Here is a 24,805-nt window from a genome sequence, read left to right as displayed (position 1 = left end):
TACCAAGAAAGAAACTACTGAAATAAACAATAGAACATTTGAAATTTTGTTTGAAAAAAGAGGTTCACCCTTTCCTTCAGAAAGTATTTGACGCTTCTGTAAAGTCAGATAAGTGAAAGCAAACAACATTCCATGAAAGACTACCTGAAAAATAAAGAGAGAAAAATTTGTTTTAAACAGCGTCTTTCCAATAAATAGCAACAAATGTGGTAAATGATAAAAACATGTATAAAAGTAATTAAGTTAAAAGCTTACTCGTAGTTTCAGAGTTTCTAGGACTTAAACTTCAAGAGTAAAACTTCAAGCAATGAAATAAAGCCCATGATTGTTACAAACTATCAGCAATGGAAAAGCCGTCTCTTGTAACAAAATGAGACAAACTGGCTCAAACTGAAGAAATAATGCAAGTGAAGAAATAATGACAATTTAAAAATATTAATAAAAAACTATTCTGAAGGCACATAAAATTTAATTGTACTCATCCAAGATAAAACATCTTATATTGGTACTTCTTTTAATTGAATAAAGCACAGAATGATTACAAGACCAAGTTCATATTTTCAAATAGGAGTATATGCACTTAAAGAGTGGAAAACACATGGTGGACCAGAGAGCTTTCTTTTTAAATAAAGACTTGATGTGAACTACCATATCATAGTAGAATGCTCTAGTGAGAAAGTTGAGAATTTAAAATTATTTGATGACAAGACCTTTGCAAAGCTTTTTATTAATAATTAATACATGGTTTTGAAATGCAATGCATTCATTGGAAAATGCACAGGTAATGGGAACCAAGCACTGGCCCAGAAATAGGCACTAAGAAAACATTTGTTGAATGAAAAATGGGATAAGTGAAAGAAGGGAGGAAAAGGGAAAAGAGTAAAGAAGGGTAATTATGCAGTGCCTATTATTTAATGAATGCTGTGCTGGACATTTTACATTTTGTTGGTCAACTGAATGAATCTTAACCATCCTTCAATATTAAATTCATGAAATCACCCATGCATGACACCGCTCTATCTTCTTTTCAAATTTCTACCTCCAATTTCATACTGCATACCTAACACCCAATTATAAGTAGTAATCTTGGGTTTTAAACTAGATTTTAGTATTTAGAATCCTGGAGGTATGTCTTCTTTCTCTAATATGTCTTTTTTCTTCTTTCTCTTCATCACACCAACAATAAAGCATATATTGGGGCTCAATACATATTGTGCCGAATGGCTGAAGCATACAAAGTATATGATGGGTCACCTATAAGTCAAAATTATGACTCAAACAAAGGCCACTTTATAGACAACATTTTTACAGTATTTTTCTGCTGATATACAGGCATACCCTTTCTCTGCTATAGAAATGCAGAGAAATAGGGCTGCTTTGACTTAACATATCAACATGTGTCCTTATTCTAAAACTAAGTAAAAATAGATTTAAAATTTTCCAAATAATTTTTAAGAGTACAATATGAAATGGCAAAAGATCAGAAGGTAAATACATACGTAACGGTCTAACCTCCATCTGAACCACCATTCATATACATTTCCTTTCAGTTCAAAACACTTAGACAATGGCCAAAGAGAAAAGATCTTCTCAAATGCACCCTAAAAAAAGGAATCCAGAAAATAAATTAAAATGGTACAAGTAAATACTTGTCTTGCAATTCATTAAAAATAATAATTTTTTAAAGTTAGAATTATATAAGGATCACTCACAGTTTTTAGGTTCTCCTTATTTAACTTAAAAATATCACGTCATTTGATATTCATTTGAAAAGAAATTTATTTTACTGATGGCTAATAAAGATGACAAAACATTTTTGTTACTTTACTTTTACTGCACACGGAAGGCTACTGAGACTGAAAATTTTGAAAAGAATAAGCTGGTAATTGTAAAATTATTCCATTTAAAAATTTAAATCTAGTACACAAAACAGCTAATATTTACTGATCAAAACACAAAAATATAAAAGGCTTCAACCAATATGCTATAAATAACCTAAGAAATGATGGTTAAGGTTAAAATATAGTTCTTCTTTCTCTAAATGTCCTTAATAATCTATAATTAACCAGTTGAGTTAAAAGAATCCTCTGAATTAGTCACCTTAATCAATCAACCGGCAAGTGCCATTACTAGTTTTTGAAACAAAGTTTACAATTTTATTCTGGTGAAGTTAGTGAATTGTGCCCCTTTATTAACCTGACAGCCTTGAAAATCTGAGAATGTAGAGGCAGAAGTCTTGCGCACATTCCTGCACATTAATGAAGTCTTTCAAAGAAGAGAACAAAAACCTCAATTTCCAGACCAAAGAATGACGACAAACTCTATTAAGGAAAACTCCATTACTAGACCTAATTCCACAGCATAAAAATGTCTAACATCACAATTTTTTAAAAGGCTAATAAAAATTAAGAAAAATATGGAAACAGTATTGTATTTTAGGTAATGCTGAATGCTTAGGTCAGAAAAACTTTATTATTTTAATAAAATGTAATATTCTCCTTTTAATGACAGATTTTAAAATGCTTATAGCTTGTTAAAAATAGGTCCTATTTATGCCTCAGAATATTAAGGATGATTCTTAACAAAATTTTCAATATAAAGTACTTATATATCATATATGCAAATTATATGAAATACAGAAATATGACTTAATAGGTATATAGCTATTAGATATGATCATATGTATCACATATATGATATATTTGTAATGTACAACTTTATTTCTGATTAAAATTTTGTTTCTTATGTGATCAACAAACAAGTGTTTATTGAGCATCCATTATGTGAAAGACACTGGGCTATATTGGACTATGTACTTTTTTTCTTGTGTAGTAGTAAACACTAATCCAGGGCAGGGGAAACCTCCTTAGTTCCTCTATTGAACCTCTGGTCCACCTTCCTTTCTCTTCCCCAGATGCACCACGAGAGTGTTGGGAATTTTAATGAATGACCATCAAGTAGTTGTTGCAATTACTTGGCTTATTTCTGTACACATTTGCCAGTCGTTTCTTTATTATTTCATAGATCTTCTGCAAAAAACCTTAGAGGTGGAGCAGTAATATAAATGCTTTATTTCTAAGTATGAAAATAAGTATGAAAGCCTACGAAACAAACAAGCCAGAAACCAGCTTTATAGAGAAACACACACACACACACACACACACACACACAGCTTATATGACATTTGTACCTGATGTGACCAGGTACAAGACAGAGAGTTTGGGAGACAGGAGCAAGTTGTACAGAATATGTCACAACTACAGGCATTCAAATTAAAATATTTTGTTTATTGTACTGCCTAAATGATATGTCGGTCTCATGGACTGACCAGCAGGTAGCTGAGAGAAAATGACTAAACTTTTAATTAAATTAAATGTACTACATATGTACAAATCCCGTTGCTCCTAAGTTGGTTTTACTAACTGCCAAAATTTTACTCTGCAGTTATGGAAAAATCAAGTAACATTTTGATGCAATGAATAATGCACAAACCAAGTTGCAAATTCTGTCAAGAGAATTTTGATCTCCACTTAGAGTAGTGTCTTAAAGAGGCATTCAATAAATGTTTGATTGATCAAGTAAAATGGGTTCTGAACAATTGCCAGAGGAAGAGCTTTAAATTGCTCTTACAACAAAACAGGGGTAACAAAAGTGGGTCTCAAAAGATCTACACTGAGTAGTCAACTACCGAGTGACACTTTTATTACAGTCATTAAAAAATGAAGCTAAAGAAAAGCTCTGAATCTTCTCACATACTTTAATAGATTTGAACTCTAAAATAAAATAGAACAAAATATAAACTAAAAAGACTGTACAAACCTGAGAATATGCCAAAAAACATATACATAACAGCAAGAAGGCTAGTTTCAAGAGTAAACCAAAATGCCAGAAACAACTTCCTAAGAGAGAAAATATTTAATTTATTAAAAATTGTGAATTTACATAAGAAAATATTAGATACTATTTAAAGTATTAATACCCTGCATAGTTCTTAACATAATTTAAGGCTGCTTTTAAGTTACACAAACTACATCTAAGCAGTGTAAGTTACAAGTAGAAAAAAAGGTAGAGGGTCCTTACTAGGAATGAGGCTACAACATATACCTGATAGCCTATATACCCGCTATTCATCCACTACAAATATATTTGAAAACTACTCCTGAATTCAATTATACTTATTCATTATTGAAAGTTACAACAAAATTTGGAACAATATGTTCAATGTAATTTTAACAAACATGTTGAATCTAACTTAGACTGCTTAAACATTAAACTTCTAAAGAGAAAGCTTAAGAACTCTCTAATGGACTAGGATTTAACCATAAAATATATTTTACATATACATGTTTTAAGTTATGTGCTCCCAGTTTATACACATTAATTATTCATTTGATTAATATTTTGAGTTTATGTCAAGCAGTTAAACTACAGAGGTGTCCAAAGACACTAATAGATTTTACTAAAGGCTGGAACTCAACTCTTTCCCTGAAAAATTATTCGATATTATAATGAAAGGCAACAGAAAATATTTTTGATATACAATACTTGGTTAAGTTAAATAATTAAAAATTTTAAATTATTTTTCCATAAAGGAAAAATATTTTAATTCTATGATCTTAAGGGTGAGGGGAAGCATTAAGGTAATGTCTGTGGCCTCACTTTGAACACTATAAGTGACTGGCTGTGTGAAATTTGAAGATGACAACCTTTTGGACACTTAGGTTTCCTTATATGTAAAACAGGTTGATAATAACTGCTTAAAGGGTTGTCTAGAAGATAAATTATATTAGCACTTTTTAAAATTGTCTGACATAGAAAGCCTTTTTTGCAAATAAATGTTTATTAAAAATCTCAATATATATAAGAAATCAATAAAGCAGAGTTATCAGGACTGAAGCAGGATGTAAGGGACAGGAGCCCTATTTGGCTTTCCTTTCTCATAGCTCTCTGCATTCTGGCTTTGTACTCTTTGAAACTGTTGCATTAGTTAATAGGTAAAATGGCTTTAAAAAATTTAAATGTAAAAAGAAAAGACATAATATAGATAAAACTATTATTCTGCACTATTATTTCATTTCAACTATTTATCTGCAACATTTTAGAAACAGTTTTTAAGACCAAACTTTCAAAATGTCAATACTACACATAAATTTTAACTGTTTACATGTCTCAAAAAATAGCCTTTACCAACTAAAAAGAAATTTAGTACATTGAAAGAACATATTTATTAACATAAATAAGAGAGTATATTTACCGTTTGCTTTTTTTTGGATTATTTGAGGCCATAGTGCTAAAGTAACATATATGACCATGAACCATACCGTGACCAAGGGGACAAAGTAATAGAATTGATAAGGTCGATCCATTACTATACATAACACCACTACCAGGAAATTGAGACGAAATAAGACCTATTAAAAAGGAGAAGAAAATGGTTTTCATTCAAGATACTCATGAACAGCAAAGACAGATTCTTTCTGACAAAGTATAAATGTTTGACACTAGAATAACAAATATACACGCATGTTTTACTAATCCCTAAAATTATATTTGTTCTACAGTCATTGTAAAGAGTTGGATATAAAATATTTATGCATCATTATATTAACTAAATCACAACAAAGCACAAGCCTGAGCTGTCCTCTGGCTGCAATTGCCATCGTGTTAAATGTAGGGAAAAATATCATAAATCTCCTTCCTAGAGCTCCAGTTTATAAGAGGAGATTAGATTACCTCAAGAAAAAGTATCCATTTCATCTCTATTTGATGTTGATTTACCCCATTTGGGATTAAATTGAGAGTTGTCATAGATACAAAATGATATTACTCAAATTAAAAAGTATCTTTGGGACTTATGTAACAGTCATTTCAGACAGTGTGATGTCATTCAAAGAACAAAGAATTTGAGAGGTTGATATTAGAGCTGCAGCACTTACTATGTTACTACAGGCAAATTATTTAACCTCTCTGAGCCTCAGTGTCCTTGTTTGTACATGAGAAGATCACAACTCAGGTTTGTAATGAGAGATAAGTAAAATAATGTTCATAAATTGCCTAGAATAAGGTAGAAACTTAATAAATATTAATCTCTTCTTAGAGAGAGAAAACAGGCTATAATAATAATTCCAGGTAACTATACATTTCTACAAAACTAAAGTAAACCAGCAATGTTTTCCCTTGTGTACCAGTGCTTTTATTATACATTCATCTAAATTATATTTCCCTTCCCTCAGTAATAAATTATTTATCTCTTAATTATTAATCATAGAACATAGAAATAACACAATTTTAAAGTGCTGTTTCAAAACTCAAATTATTCATGGTCTTATAATGACAATATTTATATTTTATTAACAGTTAGGCACAAAAGCATGTTGAAATGAAGAAAAAAAAAAGAAAAGAACTGAATGCATTCCTACCTGACATACTCTATGGATTCCAAAGTCTCCCTTGACCCAAAAATATGAGAAATGCCCATAGCCCGTCTGAAATAGATATGCAGCAACCAGAACTCGAACGTGCATGTACACAGGCAAAAACTGTTGACAAAAACAGATATGTAAAATATATGTTGGCACTAACTATACCTTGAATTGCCATAACCAGCACTTTTAACCAAGATAGTGGATCATCATTATCATTTGGCATTATCTCAATGAAAAGATTTATTCTCAAAAGTTACACATTATAGCAGGAGTTAAAAAATGTAGACTTTGGAATCAGATAGACCTAGATTCAAATTCTGGTTTCTGCCACTTACTAGTTATGTGACTTAAGTCAGAGTTTTCTAAACTGCAAAGTGTTTTTGTGAGGAATGCATAATTAATATAAAAGCACTTTGTATATTTCTTCCAGTTAGAACTAAATATATGATATCAAATTATTAATCACCACTATGGATTTCACATTTTCCCAATGATAAAAAACAAAATTTCCTAAATTTTTGGCCATGTTAAATATATTAGACCTGTAAATAAAATGGTCACATGACTACTTACAATATTAAACAAAACATACGTATTTAAAAATATATACAAACATATTTTAGAAATATTATTTCCCTACACTCTTATCTTATAGAATTTTATTTTATATGCCCACATAAACTGTTTCATTATGACTAAGATGCTTAGAATCACTTGCCATGGTTTTTCAGAGCATCACATCTTCACTTTAAGGTTGAATAAAAATACCGTATTTCTAATATATATTTTAGGGTGTCACTGGAAATATGATCTCATTTACAAAGTCCTGATTCTCATAAAACACTATCATTCCACTTATCCATTAACCATTAGTCCTTTAGATGCATATTCATGATCTCTACAATAGAACTAGTACAGTTTTAAAAAATTACCTTTTCAAGGCTTGTTCAATGACATTCAACACTTGCAATTACATTCTTTTAGGGCTAATTACTAAATCTACATAGATATTTTAAAAAATGTTTTATTGATTTCAGAGAGAGGAAGGGAGAGGAGGAGAGGGATAGAAACATCAATGATGAGAGAGAATCATCGATTGGAGAATGTTGCATGCCCCACACTGGGGATCAAGCCTGGAACCCAGGCATATGCCCTTCATTATTATTTTTAAATGTCTTATCCTTAGGTCAGAAATTTTTAATGAAGGTATAACATATTTGAATCACAGGGATGAAGGTGGAAAAGGTACTACTGAAATAACCTCAAGATTTATCTAATCTAAATCTGTGCTCTTACTTCATTCTTGAATGGTCTCTAAAATGTTCCCTTCAAATATCTGAGCACCTTTTTAGTAGCAGAAAACAACAAATTCCAAAGGCAGTCCATTCCATTTTCAGATGGTCCTTAACTGCTATTAAGCTGCTTTTCATGAAAAGTTGAAATCTAACTTTATGTACAACTACCAACTTCAGCGCTCTAGGGCAGTGCTGTGCAATAGAAATAAGAGTGAGCCACACAGTAAATTTTTAATGTGGCCACCAGAACATTTAAAAAAATTAAAAGAAACAAGTGAAACTAATTTTAATCAGTATATTTTATTTTTTACTCAATATATCTAAAATATTATCATTCCAAGATATAATTAGATATTTTACATTATTTTCATACTAAGTTTTTGAAGTTAGCATGCATTTATCATAATTAGTCATACTTAATATGGTTCGTGTTTTACTTTATGTAGTATAGCACATCTTAATTCTGACTGACTACATTTCAAGTGCTCAACAGTTACCTGTGGTAGTGGTTACCATAATGAAGAGTCTAGTTCTGGAGCCATATGCACAGGCTTAATCACTCTTACATCTAATAGTTCTAAAAGTATTTTAAAAAAACAGATGTCAAACCTAGGCTAACCATTACTAATTACTTTAACCACTCTCCATAAAATATCCTTTCAAGTCCCTTCAAGACTGGGGCTAGGCCTACAAAGTTGGGACTTGGTTCTTATACTTCAACAGCAAAAACTATTCATTTAAATGGTATTAAACACTATCACAACAATTTGCCACGTTCCAGATAATGCTAGATTATTACAAATTTCATGTAATAATTCTCTGAACTTTTTAAGATATTTTATACCAAGAGAAAAGTTGCGAGAATAGTACAATGTATATCTATATACATATTATGCTAAGCCATTTTTTAAAATTTCTTTCTTTATTGATTAAAGTACTACATATGTGTCCTTATCCTCCCACTGCCCCCCCTCCCCACTCATGCCTTCACCCCCCTGGTGTCTGTGTCCATTGATTAGGCTTATATGCATGCATCCAAGTCCTTTGGTTGATCTCTCCCCCTTACCCCCACCCTCCCCTACCTTCCCTCTGAGGTTTGACGGTCTGCTAAGTCATTTTAAAAGTATATTGCAACTCATACAACTTAACAAAAGGAAGATAAACAATCCAATAAAAAAATGGGCAAAGGACCTAAATGAACACTTTTCGAAAAAGGACATACCAGAAGGCCCAGAGACATATGAAAACATGCTCAAAGTCACTAATCATCTGAGAGATGCAAATCAAAACAACAATGAGGTACCATCTCACACCTGTCAGAATAGCTATCATCAACAAATCAACAAATAACAAGTGCTGGCAAGGAAGCTGAGAAAAAGGAACCCTTGTGTACTGCTGGTGGGAATGCAGACTGGTGTAGCCACTGTGGAGAACAGTATGGAGTTTCCTCAAAAATTTAAAAATGGAACTCCCATTTGACCCAGTCATTCCACTTCTAGGAATATATCCCAAGAAACTAGAAATACCAAGGACATGTGCATCCCTATGTTCATAGCAGCATAATTTACCATAGCTAAGATTTGGAAACAGACTAAGTGCCCATCAGCAGATGAGTGGATTAAAAAACTGTGGTACATCTACACAATGGAATACTACGCTGCTATAAAAAAGAAGGAAATTTTACCATTTGCCACAGCATGGATGGACCTGGAGAGCATTATGCTAAGTGAAGTAAGCCAGTCAGAGAAAGATAAATACACATGATCTCACTCATATGTGGGATATAATGAACATAAACTGATTAACAAAAATAGATCTAGAGACAAGGTAACACTGAACAGACCATCCAACCTCAGAGAGAAGATGGGGGGGGGGGGGGCGGTTTAGAGATCAACCAAAGGACTTGTATGCATGCATTTTAGCATAACAAATGGACACAGACACTGGGGCGGTGGGGGCTTGTCCTAGGGTGTGGGGTGGCCGGGGTGGAGTGGGAAGTCAATCGGGGAAAAAGGAGACATAGGTAATACTTTAAACCAGGGGTCGCCAACCTTTTGCACCTTATGGACCACCACTGCTTTAAACAATGAAATTTTTAAAAAAAATTTAAAAAGTATATTGCAGACCACATGACATCATCCCTACATATTTTAGTATCTTCTAAGCAGAAAAAATACCTGACCATATTTTATTATCATACGCAAGAAGTTTAATATGTGTATAACAGTATCTGCTGTACAATGTATAATCAAATTTCCCTGATTGTCCCAGTAATATTCCTTATGTTTAAAAAAATTTTTTTTTTTAAATTTAGAACCTGAATCAATGATCACACATGGCACTTAGTTATCATTCTTTTTTAGTCTCTTTTAATTTAAATTATTTCTTTTTTGTCTTTCATGAGTCAAATCTATATATATATATAAAAGGCTAATATGCTAAGTGTCCAACTGGCCGACCAGTTGCTATTACTCGCACTGACCACCAGGGGGCAGAAGCTCAACACAGGAGCTGCCGAGCTGCAGTGACTTGGCAGCGGCAGTTCTAGGGTGACGCACCCCAAAACCAGAGAGGAGGGAGCCCAATTCCTTGTGGGGCGCATGATTCTACCTTTGGCCATGGATTATGTTGTTGCTGGGGCACTGTCAGCAGCGAATCTGGTTTACTGCATAGTTGCATTTGCGTTCCACACCCTGTACGGCAGCAACTTTGCAGAGTGTCCTCTCTTACCCTGGGACCCCTTTGGGGGATATTGGAGAGCTGGTTTTGGCCTGATCCCCACAGGCCAGGCCGAGGGACCCCACCTGCCGGAGGGACTCTGCTCACTCCACAGATGCTGGGGAGGGACCGAGGGAGGTTGGCTCCAGGGCGTGTCTGGCCCGTCTTGCCCAGTCCTGCCCTGCCGGCCACCTTCTACTTAATTTCCTTTCAATGTGCACAAACCCGTGCATTGGTTCACTAGTATTATAATAAAATTTTAGTCATAAAAATATATTTTAAATTCCAACTACATTAAAATTAGTAGCTAAGCTGGGCTGACTTCTGGTTATTTTCTTTCTCTAGTCCCACAAATTTTCCCTCTAGACCTTTGATTCAGGTGTAACTACCATGCTATACCTTTTCATATTAAATTCATAGTATTTTATCCCTTAGATATAAATTATGTCTTAAAAGAATGTTTATACCAAGAATTGCAATCTACCAGACCATCTGTATTATTTTTAAATTTTTCCATTAATTTTTGATGTGGTATCTATCTATCTATCTATCCATCCATCCATCCATCCATCCTGGTATAAAAAAGCCTAAGCGACCATTACAACAGGTCAACCGAACAACCGGTAGCTATGATGAGCACTGACCACCAGGGGGCAGATGCTCAACACAGCAGTTGCCTCCTGGTGGTCAGTGCACTCCCACAGCCAACCTCCCATGGTCCCTCCCCCTGACCCAGCTGAGCTGGGCGAGATGGCCCTGATTGGCCCCGATCCCTGGCCAGGCAGAGGGACCCCCCCCACCTGTGCACGAATTTGTGCACAGAGCCTCTAGGTTTTAGTATAAAACATGGCACAACTAAAATTTTATATATTTTACTCAAAATAGAAAACATTAAGATTAGGTAATTAAAATCATTATGGCAGTTAAAAGGAGTTTTTAATTAAGTGAATCTCTTAAATATCCAAGAATCAAGTCCCCAAGTATGTTATAACCCATGCTAATAGTTCTTTGCTGGTGTAGATATAGGCAATTTCTAACTGCAAAAGCCTATAGTATAAAGCACAGGGATATGGTAATTAATCAGAACAAGTGATCTGTTAATGAAAAGTATGCCCTTCCAGAACAAGGATTTTTTTTTTAATTGTCATTTAGGATGTATTAGAATGTAGTCTAAGATGTATTAGAATGCTAGTTTGGCAAATGATTATAACAGAATGCCAAATTGCCTGCATCCATTTATGATCCAAGTCCTTTCTGGAATCACTAAATTGAGGAACTTAATCTGCCATTAATTCTTTCTATCTGACTTTTTTTTTACACTATTATCACCCTTTAATATGTCAGCAATTAATTATGTCCCTAAGTGGCATTTTCTTAACACCCTTTTTTCCTCTCAAATTAATTTAATCTTTATTCATATGTCAGAGATATTTTTAAGATTCAAGATGCATCTCCAGTTACTTTTTTAGAGAATTTGCCAAATTCATCCTATAAATTCTGAAATGGGCTTATAAACTAAGTTTAACTATCTTCGTCTCTCCTTGCTCAGGTCTCTGACTGTCCTGGCTCTCCCACGGCTATGTGATTTCAATTGGTCCCTTCAGCTGCAATGTCACAGGAATTTCACTGCTGCCACGAATAAACGTACCATAGTCACATAACTTCAGCAAAAATAATACTTCATTCCTCTGCCTTTTACTCTTCAAACAAATCATCCATAAAATTTTTGAAAAATAATAGACTTTATGAAGAATAACATTATTTTCAAAATGTTAGAGATATCTGAAAACCCCCAGTATTATTTACCTTAACTGCTATGAAAATTTTAAAACACTCCGTCCTGAGCAACAGTCTCCTGTCATCTTAATTTATCATTGATTCAAATACTGTTTAAAGATGTGCACTTTATATAATTAACACAATTAGAAAAACAGTTCAGTAGTTCCCAAATTTGAATGTTTCTTAAATTTTTAAAACATATTTTATAAAAGTCAGTTTGTATCTTCAGTATAAAAACTTATGTGAAAAGTGACAGACACTTAGGTTTACCCTCAAAAGTCTGTTTTAACTGTAATGTAGCTAAAGTGTTATAACTGATTTTTTTTTCCATCCTTGCCAAAACCAAGATGTCGTCAGACCACAAGAATCCTAGGGAGAAGGAAAAAATGATTTTGTCCAGGTAGAGGAGGCACTGAGTGAGCAAAGGAAGGGTCCCCATCTCACGGAGAAGGTATTACTTAGGAAGTATTGCATATCCCACATGGTCTACAGTCCATCAGTACCTGAGCTCTGAACACTGGAGCAAGAGAGTTTCAAGTTTTTTAAACTTTAGAAGTGTAAAAACAGTTGGTCAAACTCCCAAACTTCCTAAAATATGGTGATGGATAGAATATAAAATATAATCATCTAATTTGATTTCCTTTGATAGTCACTTGCCTATTCCAAATCTTTTATAATTAAGTGTCATCTACAAAGAGTTTTGATAACTTTAAATTAGTTGTTCAATAGGATGACATGAAATAATGCCCTTAGATTATCAGCTGCTTCTACTGCATTAAAATTAAGGCCAAGAAAATACAAATAACTTATTGCTCTCTTTTCAGAACAATGGATTTTGCTTTTAAAACTACACATTCTCAAAGTCAAATGGTAGGAGAAGAATGGGAAGGCAGAAAGATTGGGTTGAAAATAAATGACAGAGAATATAACACAAAAGAGTCCATGCCCTTAAAAAAACATTAAAGTGACGTTATTTCCTACTAGAGGCCTGGTGCACAAAATTTGTGCATGGGTGGGGTCCCTAGGCCTGGCCTGCGATCAGGACCTTCTGGCTGCTGGCCGGGGCCTTCCTTCGTTCCGCGCTGCTCCCTGGTGGTCAGCACACGTCGTAGTGAGCAATTGAACTCCCGGTCTCCTGGTCAAACTCCCAAGGGGACACTTTGCCTTTTATATATATAGAAGATAGAAGATATTTTCTGAATTTCAATATACTTACAGTACTTGCTCCAGAGATATGATAAATCAAAATCACAAGTTGCATCCAGCCTTTCCATTCATCTGTTTGTTCTCTATTTAATACTTTAGTCTGTGTAAAGAACCAAAATCTGTTTCAAATTTCACCATGAAGCTATTATTTGGACAATTTATACTAAGTATGTTAAAATTATTCTTATAGGATATAAAGCTAATGCTTTTGTTAAAAGAATTTGTGGGGGGAAATTAAAAATAGTCATTTTATTTCTTGATAAAAGATAGAATATGAATTTGAAAACTAATATAAACTAACAGATTTTAAATAGTGTTTAAGTTGATACCTATGGTTTTATATTAAGAGTACATTAAACTATGACAATGGTTTATAAATCTAAAAAATAGCATTTTCTAATTTTAAGAAAGTCTTAAGATTTCAGTTAAAAAATATCTTACAGTTCTCTTACACTTTAATGGGGGGGGGGGGGGGGAGAATATTCCCTTAGAATATTCTCACTGGAGATGAAGAACCGATTAATCATTCTCATATGAGTTATTTCTTACAATAGAATTTATTAATTCAAATAAATAATGTCTTATAATGGAATTATACTAACATTCTGAGCAACTACAGAAATGCTAAAATAGGTACTTCAGATATTATAAACATTTGCCCACATTATGTAAGTTCTAATTTGTGTGTACATGTCTGATTGTATTAATATAAAATGTTTGTGCATATAGGCATTTATTAATAAAATTATATATTTTTGCTCTGATGTATCATGTTTGAAGACCATTATAAAATTGGAAGCAGCTGCACTTTCTCCATCCCCATGCAGGCAAAATAACACAAAGTCATGACATTTTTTCACAGGTCATTATTTCTAACTTCTTAACAATCTTCACGAAACTCTTTGAACTTCCTCCAAAATGTTTCAAAAAGCAACAGAGTCTGCTAAGTGAAGTATAACCACAACATTCATTTATCCTCTCCAATATACATGCTTGTATATTTTGGCATGATAAATGGTATTTTTTTTTTAAATCTAGAGTTTATAATGAAATAAGGATAACATGAGCTAAAAAGAAAACAACTCTTACCTCTTTAGTGTTTTCATTGTAAAATACTCCCAAAACCAAGATATAGATAATTGGAATAAAGAAAGTTGAATGTGTATAAAATTTGTTTTCCTTCATAAATAGATTTGCACGGTCACACATATAGAAATAAGCCATAATCAGGCCAAGTTTGCACAAAGATTGTAAAAGTATTTCTAATGGAGACACGGGGGTATTGATAATATTTTTCTTTTCCTCTCCACTTTCCAAATCAGTACATGGCTTATTCTTCCGATGAGCATTACGATAAATTATATAAAAAATTAAATATCCGACAATAGATAAGGTGAAAAAACAAGCAGCTAGCTTCTGCATGAGAGTCAGAGGAGGCCGAGGCTGACAACAGGAACCATCTACAGGCTTCAGTATCTTATTGCAATACACGTTCATAAGGATCATTGCACTCTGTGAACAAATCAAGTTATTTGGTTATTATCTTGTCAGTAATATATTTCACATTAGATTTTCTCCTGTGAATACTACTGATTTTTCAGCACTGAAACCAAAAATGCTTTTGTACTTTTTACTACCATTTCCCAACCACTCATGCAAATAATGCTATTCCTTCAATCTGTAATAGCTAGTACAGGGCTTTTCAAACTTCTGGGGCTATGGTCTGTAATGAAAAATTCATTTTATAATATGATCCAGACACATATACGGAAACAATACCTACCCTTACTACTTATAATGCACTCTTACATTTTTGTATTATTTTTTCTTATGAACAATAAAAACACAAAAAACTAATTTCATGACTGCTAATGGGTTGTGGCTTTTACAATAGTGTGTTGAAGGCCTGGGGTGGGCTAGAAGGGGCAATGGGGGGGGAAAGAGGGACATATGTAATACTTCCAACAATAAAGATTAAAAAAAATAATGACTAATGTCAAAAATCAAAGAATTTTAATTATCAGCCTTTCAATATAGAAGATACCAGGACACTTAATATAGAGTTCCAGTTTTTAGATGTAAAAAAAAAAAAGAATGTAAAATAACTGTCACAAAAATAATTCTTAGCAAACAATATTTGTAATATGCCTTTCATTTGGTTTACAGTTTATGGGCCACTTAGGATTCTACAGTTTTAAGATTTCTAATGTTAAATAACATGTGGCATCTTGAACATGGTTTCGTTATAATAGAAATATTCTAGGCAAGCTATCAAGATCCTGTCTAGTTGAAGGTTCAGTCAAATATAGTTTTTAAAAAACTTTATAGTTTAGACATAATTGGAACTCTAAGATGATTATATTATTTAAGCCTAAGCATTCAAACTACTCAACTACATAGGAAATATCACCCTTTTAGCCCTGGGTTTTGTGCCTGGTACTCTTGCAGATACTAGCCTATGAACTCCATCCCGAAGTTCTTAACCAGTTCTAGGCGGTTCAAAAGCCCCTTAAAAGTATATGGAGAATCGTGTGTATATATACAAACATGCATTTTTCTGCAGGAGAGGAATGTAACCATTGCTTTTTACTGAACACTCAAAGGGGTTATGTGATCCTCAAAAAGGTTAAGCATCACTGCTTTATAAGAAAACAATAACTAAATAATATCTGTTGTACTAATTATGAAAATTCATAATTATCAGTTCTCTTTCATATTGAACTTAACAACCCTTTACATCTGTCAATCTGGATTTTTTTCAGTGTTTACTATGTACATTGAATAGTGTTTAGGGCATCAAAGGAAATCTGATTTATTTATAAGGAAATAAATCAAAACTATTCTACATATTAAAAAATGTACTCTTCATAGAGGCTTAATCTTGTTAGTTTAAGGCAGGACCATTAAGCTGTAGTTTTCAAACATGAGTATTCTACAAACTTATAAGCTTCTTGATTAGACAAAGTATAGTAAGAGTGACTAGCACTTAATAAATGAAGTTTCATTTCTTCCTCCCCGTAGCTTCTTTCCCTTTCAGAGTACACAAAAACTCTCATTTTATACACAGCTAGGTGATGAAATCAAAATTATTTCTAGATGTATGTTTAGGTAGAATAATTACAAGTAATTAAGACTGCAATAAAATAAATTATTTATTACCATTTATAGTGACATACAGTTACTATACAATTAGATATTATAGTCTCTATTTACTGATGGATATAAGAATTCTTACAGTTTCTCTGCTTGATTCTGGAAGATGTAAGCCATCCAAAGATTCCATGATAGTTTCTTGAGCAATTAATTTGGAAACACTGAACATCTTAACATGTGATTTAGAATTTCTGGTGCTACTATTCAAAACACTGACTGCAGCTTCATTGTAAGCATCTATCTTCTCATTAGTGATCATTTTCCTATTTTCACTTAATAGATCTTCATAAACAGGATCTGCACATGAAACACATTATTAAAAACACAAATGTTGGAAATACTGGACAGATATGTGCAAATAAATGAAATTAGACCAACTTCTTATACCATACACAGAATAAACTCAAAATGGATCAAATACTTAAATGATAAACTTAAAACCATAACAATCCTAGAAAAAAACATAGGCAGTAAAAATCTCAGACATTTCTCATAGCAATATTTTTTTTTTCTGATATATCACCTTGGGGGAAGGGAAACAAAAGAAAAAATAAACACATGGGACTACATCAAACTAAAAAGTTTTTGCACAGCTAAGGAAACCATCAACAAAATGAAAAGACAAAACACTGCACAGGAGAACATATTCGCAATGATATAATAAGAGATAAGGGGTTAATAGCCAAAATTTATAAAGAACTTAAATTCAACACCACACAAATAAACAATACAACTAAAAATGGGCAGAGGACACGAATAGACACTTCTCCAGAAGACATACAAATGGCTAGTAGACGTATGAAAAGATGCTCAACATCACTAATCATCAGAGAAATGCAAATTAAAACCGAAAAGAAATGTCACCTCACACCAGTCAGAATGGCTATCAATAAATCAACAAACAATAAGAGCTGGCAAGGATGTAGAGAAAGGGAACCCTCCTGCAGTGTTGGAGGGAATGCAGATTGGTGCAGCCACTGTGGAAAGCAGTATAAAGTTACCTGAAAAACTTAAAAATGGAACTGCCTTATGACCCAGTGGTTCTACTTCTGGGAATTTATCTGAATAAACCCGAGACATTAATTCGAAAAAATATATGCACCCCTATGTTCATAGCAGTGTTGTTTACAATAGCCAAGATTTGGAAGCAGCCCAATTGTCCATCCAGTAGATGAGTGGATAAAAAAGCTGTGGTACATTTACACAGCGGAATATTACTTGGCTGTAAAAAAGAAGGAAATCTTACCCTTTGCAACAACATGGATGGACCTGGAGAGCATTATGCTAAGTGAAATAAGCCAGTTAGAAAAAGACAAGTACCATATAATTTCACTCATAAGTGGAATCTAATGAACAAAATGAACTAACAAGCAAGATAGAGAGACTCATAGACAGAGAGCAGGCTGACAGCTATCAGGGAGGGAGCTGCTGGGGGCTGGAAGGATTGAGCAAAAAAGAAAAAAGAAAAACTCATGGACACAGATAACAGTATGGTGAATGCTGGGGGAAAGAGTAGTGGGGAGAGAAGAGAATATTGGGGGGATAAATAAATGGTGATGGAGGAGACTTGACTGGGGATGGTGAACACACAATACAGTGTACAGATGATGTGCTGTAGAATTGTGCACCTGAAATCTATATAATTTTGTTAACCAGTGTCACCCCAATAAATTCAATAAAAAAGAAAAAAAAAACACATTAAAAAAATCTTGTAGAAATTGTGATCATGCAAGTTAGCTGATTATATTTCATGTTTTGTTGTTAAAGTTCAGAGGATTCCAGGCATCTAGTAATTTATTTTAAAGTAAAGTTGGCCAATATTTGCAATAGACTTATCTTACATTCAGTTTTTAAATTAATCAGTCAATGTCTTCCTCATTTTATGTTCTGGCATGTCTTAGGAGTTTAAAGTTTTGGAATACTGGGTTATATTGGGTAATGGGAATTTAAAACTGGGTTGTAGAAAACTGCCTAATGAAGAATAGCAGACCGTCTTTTATTTCTTCTGTCACTGCTTAATTTGTAAATTTTGTTCACACAATTAAGAGGTTATATTATTGAAGATCAAGTTCTCATAAATAATTTAAATTTAACTTTTTTTTCATTTTGGTGAGAGAAAGGTTAACAATGAGGCTGTAAATAGAGATTGTGAAACAGATTATCACCAGCCCTTTTATTCTTCTCAGCTTGACATTCAACTTGGAAATAATCATAAGAGTTTCTGACAAACAACTTGAATTGCTAAAAAACCCAAGGCATTTCATATTGTGCTAGGCATTAAATAATGGACATTCAATAAACTCCTGAAATGAGTTGATCTAATGTCAATTTTCTCTTAAAGAATTTCATTACCAAGCATAACCTAGATGGTATGAATTTAAATATATTCTGTCAATTCCAAAGAGTATTTACGTACAATGACTCAATATTATGAAACAGACTTATTAGTAAATTTTTTCTTATATTTCCCAATCACAATAAATATACTTTGTAAGAAGTAAAAAATCAGAGGCAAACTTCTCATTTGCCTTTAGAATGTATTCTTTTTGTTATATTCACAGCCATTCTGCCTGCTGTGGCTCCTTGGAGAGTATTTTTATTTATTATTTTTTTTACTTATATTTATTAGTCTGTTCCTTAAGTTCAAAAGAGGAAAGCAAATAACTCAAATTTATTCTAATTTTGCAAATCTTATTTCAAACTTCATTCCCATAAAGCAATAATTTTGCTTCTTGAAATAGGAGATAATAAAAACCCATGACTCAAAATATATACAAAATGACATTTTTTCATTACTCATCCCTTACCTTGTAAGACCCAATAAACATCACTAGTCTTTGCCAATTTTTCTAGAAGTGGTGCTATGGAGGTAATGTTCATTTTATATTGAGACAGTGCTTCGTTGCTGCCATTGTGAATCTTGATAGACCACTAAAATGAAGTAAAAATTAAGCATTAATTCATTACTTATCACTGAAAAATTAAAGTATATAATTTACTCTATTGTAACAAAGGTTATTATTTTAAGATAATTTCCATTTTTATTCAATATCGGAATAAATTATGGTCACATTATTTCATGAAATATATGAAGGCAGTTAGAAAAAGTGGACATAAAATTAGACTTTCAATGTATTACATTCAAGAAGAATATCTTTTTAGATATAAAATAGTATTGACATTTAACACTAAGTTCTCTAAGTTCATCCATATCTTTTCATTAAAATTCATCAGTCTCATTAATTAGAATAGAAATAGGAATTAAAATTTAAGTACAATCAAGAATTTTATTTAACATAAGTTAACTTTTTCTTAGTATGTCCTTAAGTACGAAATGAAAACCATTATATAAGAACATAGATAATAACTTACTGTGGCAGCTCCTGCTACAATCACATGGGGCTTTGCAACAGAATCCTACAGAAAAAAAAAAATCTTTATAATAGTGTTATAGTTAGTTCAGAGAATACAACTAACATCACTTAATTCTTTTCCTTAAATTTAAGAAATTCTTTCTTCTAAATGCATTTTAATTTTCTAGAGTTTCTTACTGAATTCTTATTATAACAAGACTAGAGGCCTGGTGCACAAAATTTGTGCAGTGTGTGTGTGTGTGTGTGTGTGTGTGCGCGCGCATCCCTCAGCCCAGCCTGCGCCCTCTCGCAGTCCGGGACATCCCTCTCACAGTCTGGGGCTCTCAGTCTGGGACCCCTCGCTCCTTACTGCATGCCAGCAGCGGAGGCGGGAGAGGCTCCCATCACTGCTGCTGCACTCACCAGCCGTGAGCCTGGCTTCTGGCTGAGTGGCACTCCCCCTGCGGGAGTGCACTGACCACCAGGGGGGCAGCTCCTGTGTTGAGCATCTGCCCCCCTGGTGGTCAGTGCACGCCATAGCGACCAGTCATTCCACAGGTCGTCCCGCAGTTTGGTCAATTTGCATATTAGAGTTTTATTATATAGGATGGATTACCAATGCCTTTTATATAGGATGGCATGAGGCTTTTATGGATAATTCTTTGGTGTTCCTTACAAAAACACAAAAAATGCTACTGATATCTAATATGGTCTAATATTATTCTGAATAGTGAGTAAATTGCTCAAGAGTAAAGCTCTAGTATATTATGTCAGTCAATTAAAAAATATTCATGAAATACAGTTTAAATCTTAAATAAAATAAGATCAGTGTCCTAAAGAATCAATATTTTGGGGAAGCCAAATCCAATAAATATTTAACAAAATAAACTGGTGATTATTATAGACCACAATGTGGGGGGTGGCGGGGGGGGGAGAGGAGAAATTGGGTAGAAATCTTTACCAAATGCAAATTGTACTCTTAATAAACTACCAACTATGTAGTACTTTCTCTTAAATTAGTTCTTTTTAATATAGATTCTTGCTACCTGTGAGATAATGCAGGAATATATTATACAGATCTTATAAAACAAGAGTACTGACTCAGAAAGGTTTATAGGGTATTGCTGAAGCTTGACAGGACAAAGCCAGAACTTAAGTCTTTTGACTCCTGAGTTCAATGCACTTCCCAAAATATAAAAGACTTGATATTACAACCATGTGCACAAGAAACAATTAAAAATAAGAAATTAGAAACACATCTGACACAAATATAAAAATGAGTTAGTGTCTCATTATAAAGATAATACATACTTTCATAGAAAACTATGAAAGCAGAGAAAAATAACAAAATTAACCTATTTCCCTTCAGAGATATTTGTTTCCGGTCTAGCACCCTTAACCAACCTTTCTGAGTAAGTACCTTTGTTTTACAAGATATGTATAATGTCTTCCAGCCTATCTGACTGGTGGCAAGAATCTATATTAAACTGTGCTAACTTAGAGAAAAGAACATAGTGCTTCATTTTACCATGTTATTTTACTGAAACTTTTCCCTCATCTCTAGGTGGCTCCTTTTCTCGTTGTTCACAGTGGTAATCCCAAATCTTACTTGCCTTATACAGGTCCCTCTTATCATCCTCTTCACTTTCCAAATAAAGTCTAATTCTCAAATTCTGAAGAGAAAATAGACTTCATCTAGCTGTATGTTCTTGCCTTTCTCCATTTTTACAACTTCATCCATATACTCACCCAGCCTATCTTCCTCTGACAAGAGAGTAAAGAAAATCTGCCCAATTCCTTCTAATGGCTAACCTTTACTCTGTCTCTATCCCCTTCCTTTTTACTTCTGGGACTGTATCCATGTATTACTTCCTTTAACTCTCCTATTATAAGTTTCATCCCCTTTCTCCACTCTTCTGCCTTCTCTCAATCTCTAAATTATCATTCTCAGAAAAGATTTTTCCTTCAACCTTATCTCATTCTCAAATTCTTCCCCCTCCCACCCTTAACCAACAGATTACTTGAAAGAGCATTATGCCTTCACTATGCCGATTTCTTTCTCTCTCATTTATGCCTCAATTTATCATGTTTTGATTTGGGGCTTCACCATCCATTAAAACTGCCCTAAGAGTCCATTAATGAACTCTGGATTGCCAAGTCCTAAAGTGACACCACTGACCATCCACTTCTTAAAACTCTTTCCTGTGTTACATGACAGTTATTCTTCTCCTGCTTTTCCTCTTACCCCTTTCACTCCCCCTTCTCAGAATCTTTTGTACAGTTGTTCTTAAACTCTCTTCGTTAATTTCTAAATTCTCTGCCTATTCAATTTCTTCCAATACCACCTCACTCCATAGCAAAACTCTCCAAATCGATCTAAATAGCTCAGACTTCTTAATGACTACCATTCACCTATAGAATTCACTTTAAATTGCTGGTTTCTTCACAATTTAGTCTCATTTCCCACTGCTACCCCACTATATTTTCATGCCTGCCTTTACATCTAATTCACCTCTGAGCATACTAGGCTTGACTTTTGGGTCACAAATGTAATGATAAAAGGGAAGAAAACAGCCTATTGACATATTTGGGCATGAGTTTAAAGGAAAAAGTGGAAAAACGCTCAAAGGGATGTGCATTGTGATAGAAAGATTACCTGGATTTGAATTAACTGAGCTACAGCAGTTACTGCCTTAGGGTTAGAATGGTGATAGAAGAGATACTACATCAAAATACTTTCTTTTCTCAGTTAAGTAAGAGAAGCAATCCAGCACAGCTTAGTTGCTATCAACAAGGTTGTATAAAGTATAGGAGAGTGGGACAGCTGAGTAAGGGGAGAAAACAATGGATGCTCATGAACTTTAAAAATTTGGTTGTGCAAGCTGATTGATGTTGAGCTCTCACATCCATGCTTCTCTTTCTCTCCTCCTTTCTCTCTAAAAATCAATAAACTATTCTTTCTTTTTTATAAATATATTTTATTGATTTTTTACAGAGAGGAAGGGATAGGGATAGAGAGTTAGAAACATCGATGAGAGAGAAACATCGATCAGCTGCCTCCTGCACATCCCCCACCGGGGATGTGCCCACAACCCAGGTACATGCCCTTGACCGGAATCGAACCTGGGACCTTTCAGTCCGCAGGCCGACGCTCTATCCACTGAGCCAAACCGGTTTCGGCAATAAACTATTCTTTAAAAAATAAAATTTTGTTGTTCAAAACTAGAAAGAGCTACATTTTCAAATACAGACCTCAGCCCACACTTTGATACACTGTTTCATAGAACCATTAACTTCTGGATGCCACAGAAAATCCTAAGAGAAATGTAAGAAAAGAGAAAGTTAAAGAAATGTTATACCCACCATTCAAAATAAGGATTAACATATCTCTTACAAGGTATTTAAAAGTAAAACACCACCTTGTTGGTTTAAGAAGTACCAAATAGTCATGGATATAAATACAGCATATGAAACATAGGCAACAATACTGTAATAATTATGTATAGTGCTAGGTGGGTATTGGGAATATTGGGAGAACACAATGTAAAGTATATGACTGTCTAACCACTATGTTGTATACCTGAAACCAACACAAAATAATCTTGACAGTAAACTGTAATAGAAAAAAAATTACTAAAAACTTCTTAAAATAAATGTACCGTAAGACAAAGCTCAAAAACTAAAGCCAAATGGACTTTATTTAAAAGATGTGTACAACACATGTAATTCATTTCCTTATTAAATCTATCTCCAGCTACAAAAAAACCCAAAAACCAAAAACACCACCTTGTCTATGACATCTTCATCTCCCATATCAATCTGGCAAGAGTTTTACACAGATTTCCCTGTATTCACTGTTGCTTTTCTCCGAACTATTTTCCACATTTTAGTGAGAGTAATCTTTTGAAAATTTAAAATGTGATCTTGCCCCATTCCTGCTTAAATATTCCAGGAATTTCAACTGGCTTCAAAATAAATTTAAGTCCTTAAAGTAGGTAAGAAAGTACAAAATCTGGCCTCTGCCTAGACATTGTGCCTTTTCTCTTGCTACCTTCCCCCTGGTTCTACATACCCTTTTAGCTCTCATTCAGCTCCTGGAGTGCTCTCCGTGCTCACTTTCTCCAGGTCTTTGCACATACAGTTCCTTCTGCCTAAAAGGTGCATAAACTCTTCCACTGAGCTTCACACGCTCTTACTAATCTTTGAGGCCTCAGTTAAAATATCACTTCCTCAAAAAGAAAAACTACTTTTAACTTCTTGCTCTATACATTACTAATGTCCCACTTTTTCCTTTTTGACATCCTTGTCCCACATTTATTTGTATGTAAAGAACTATAATTGTTTGCAAGTCCCACTGGTCTAGGTCCTAGGATATTGTTTTCTTGATCCTCATTATATTTTCAATATCTAGGAGTCACTGTGACTGGAAATTCAGAAAATTCACATATATTCTTTGATGGACATTAATCTTGAACACATACTGATTTCAAATTAATGTATAAGATTATTTTTTTTTCCTGGATAAAAATCTGAAAGACCAAATTTTCTATTTTATTACACAAAACAGTACACATAAACATTTACTCAATTATGTTATCTACTCTCAATAGACTAAAATAGTATGTACAAAGTATTAGCTGCTGTAAATAAATTAACCAACGAATACAGTTTTGACATTATAACATTTACCTTACTATTATATGAACTTACCACTTTAACTGATGCAATCTTGTCTTCAAAAGGAATGTTTTCATGCTGCCATAAAAAAGGAGACAATAAAGCAATACTAATGTAGAAATTTTATGTAAATAATTCTCCCTTCAACTGTTTTTGTTGATTTACTTATGCATCACATCTCAATTCTCTATATTCAACC

At 33.6% G+C, this 24,805-nt stretch overlaps 1 protein-coding gene across 1 annotated transcript in view; it reads right to left on the bottom strand.

Moving 5' to 3' along the window:
* CASD1 (CAS1 domain containing 1) overlaps positions 1 to 24,805 on the bottom strand; it is a 43,229-nt gene that overhangs the window by 5,430 nt on the left and 12,994 nt on the right. The window contains exons 4-15 of the mRNA XM_070424279.1: positions 24,640 to 24,684; positions 23,182 to 23,244; positions 19,949 to 19,993; positions 19,384 to 19,507; positions 16,659 to 16,873; positions 14,513 to 14,935; positions 13,434 to 13,523; positions 6,420 to 6,539; positions 5,255 to 5,411; positions 3,820 to 3,899; positions 1,500 to 1,601; positions 4 to 144 (exon numbers count right to left, since the gene is read on the bottom strand). Of these exons, the coding sequence (XP_070280380.1) occupies positions 4 to 144; positions 1,500 to 1,601; positions 3,820 to 3,899; positions 5,255 to 5,411; positions 6,420 to 6,539; positions 13,434 to 13,523; positions 14,513 to 14,935; positions 16,659 to 16,873; positions 19,384 to 19,507; positions 19,949 to 19,993; positions 23,182 to 23,244; positions 24,640 to 24,684 (1,605 nt within the window). The remainder of the gene's footprint in view (positions 1 to 3; positions 145 to 1,499; positions 1,602 to 3,819; positions 3,900 to 5,254; positions 5,412 to 6,419; positions 6,540 to 13,433; positions 13,524 to 14,512; positions 14,936 to 16,658; positions 16,874 to 19,383; positions 19,508 to 19,948; positions 19,994 to 23,181; positions 23,245 to 24,639; positions 24,685 to 24,805) is intronic.

Source organism: Myotis yumanensis, unplaced genomic scaffold, assembly GCF_028538775.1.
Source record: "Myotis yumanensis isolate MYYU_CA2020_CCGP unplaced genomic scaffold, mMyoYum1.0.hap1 SCAF_9, whole genome shotgun sequence".
Taxonomy (NCBI): Eukaryota; Metazoa; Chordata; class Mammalia; order Chiroptera; family Vespertilionidae; genus Myotis; species Myotis yumanensis.
This window is presented reverse-complemented; position numbering and strand designations above follow the sequence as displayed.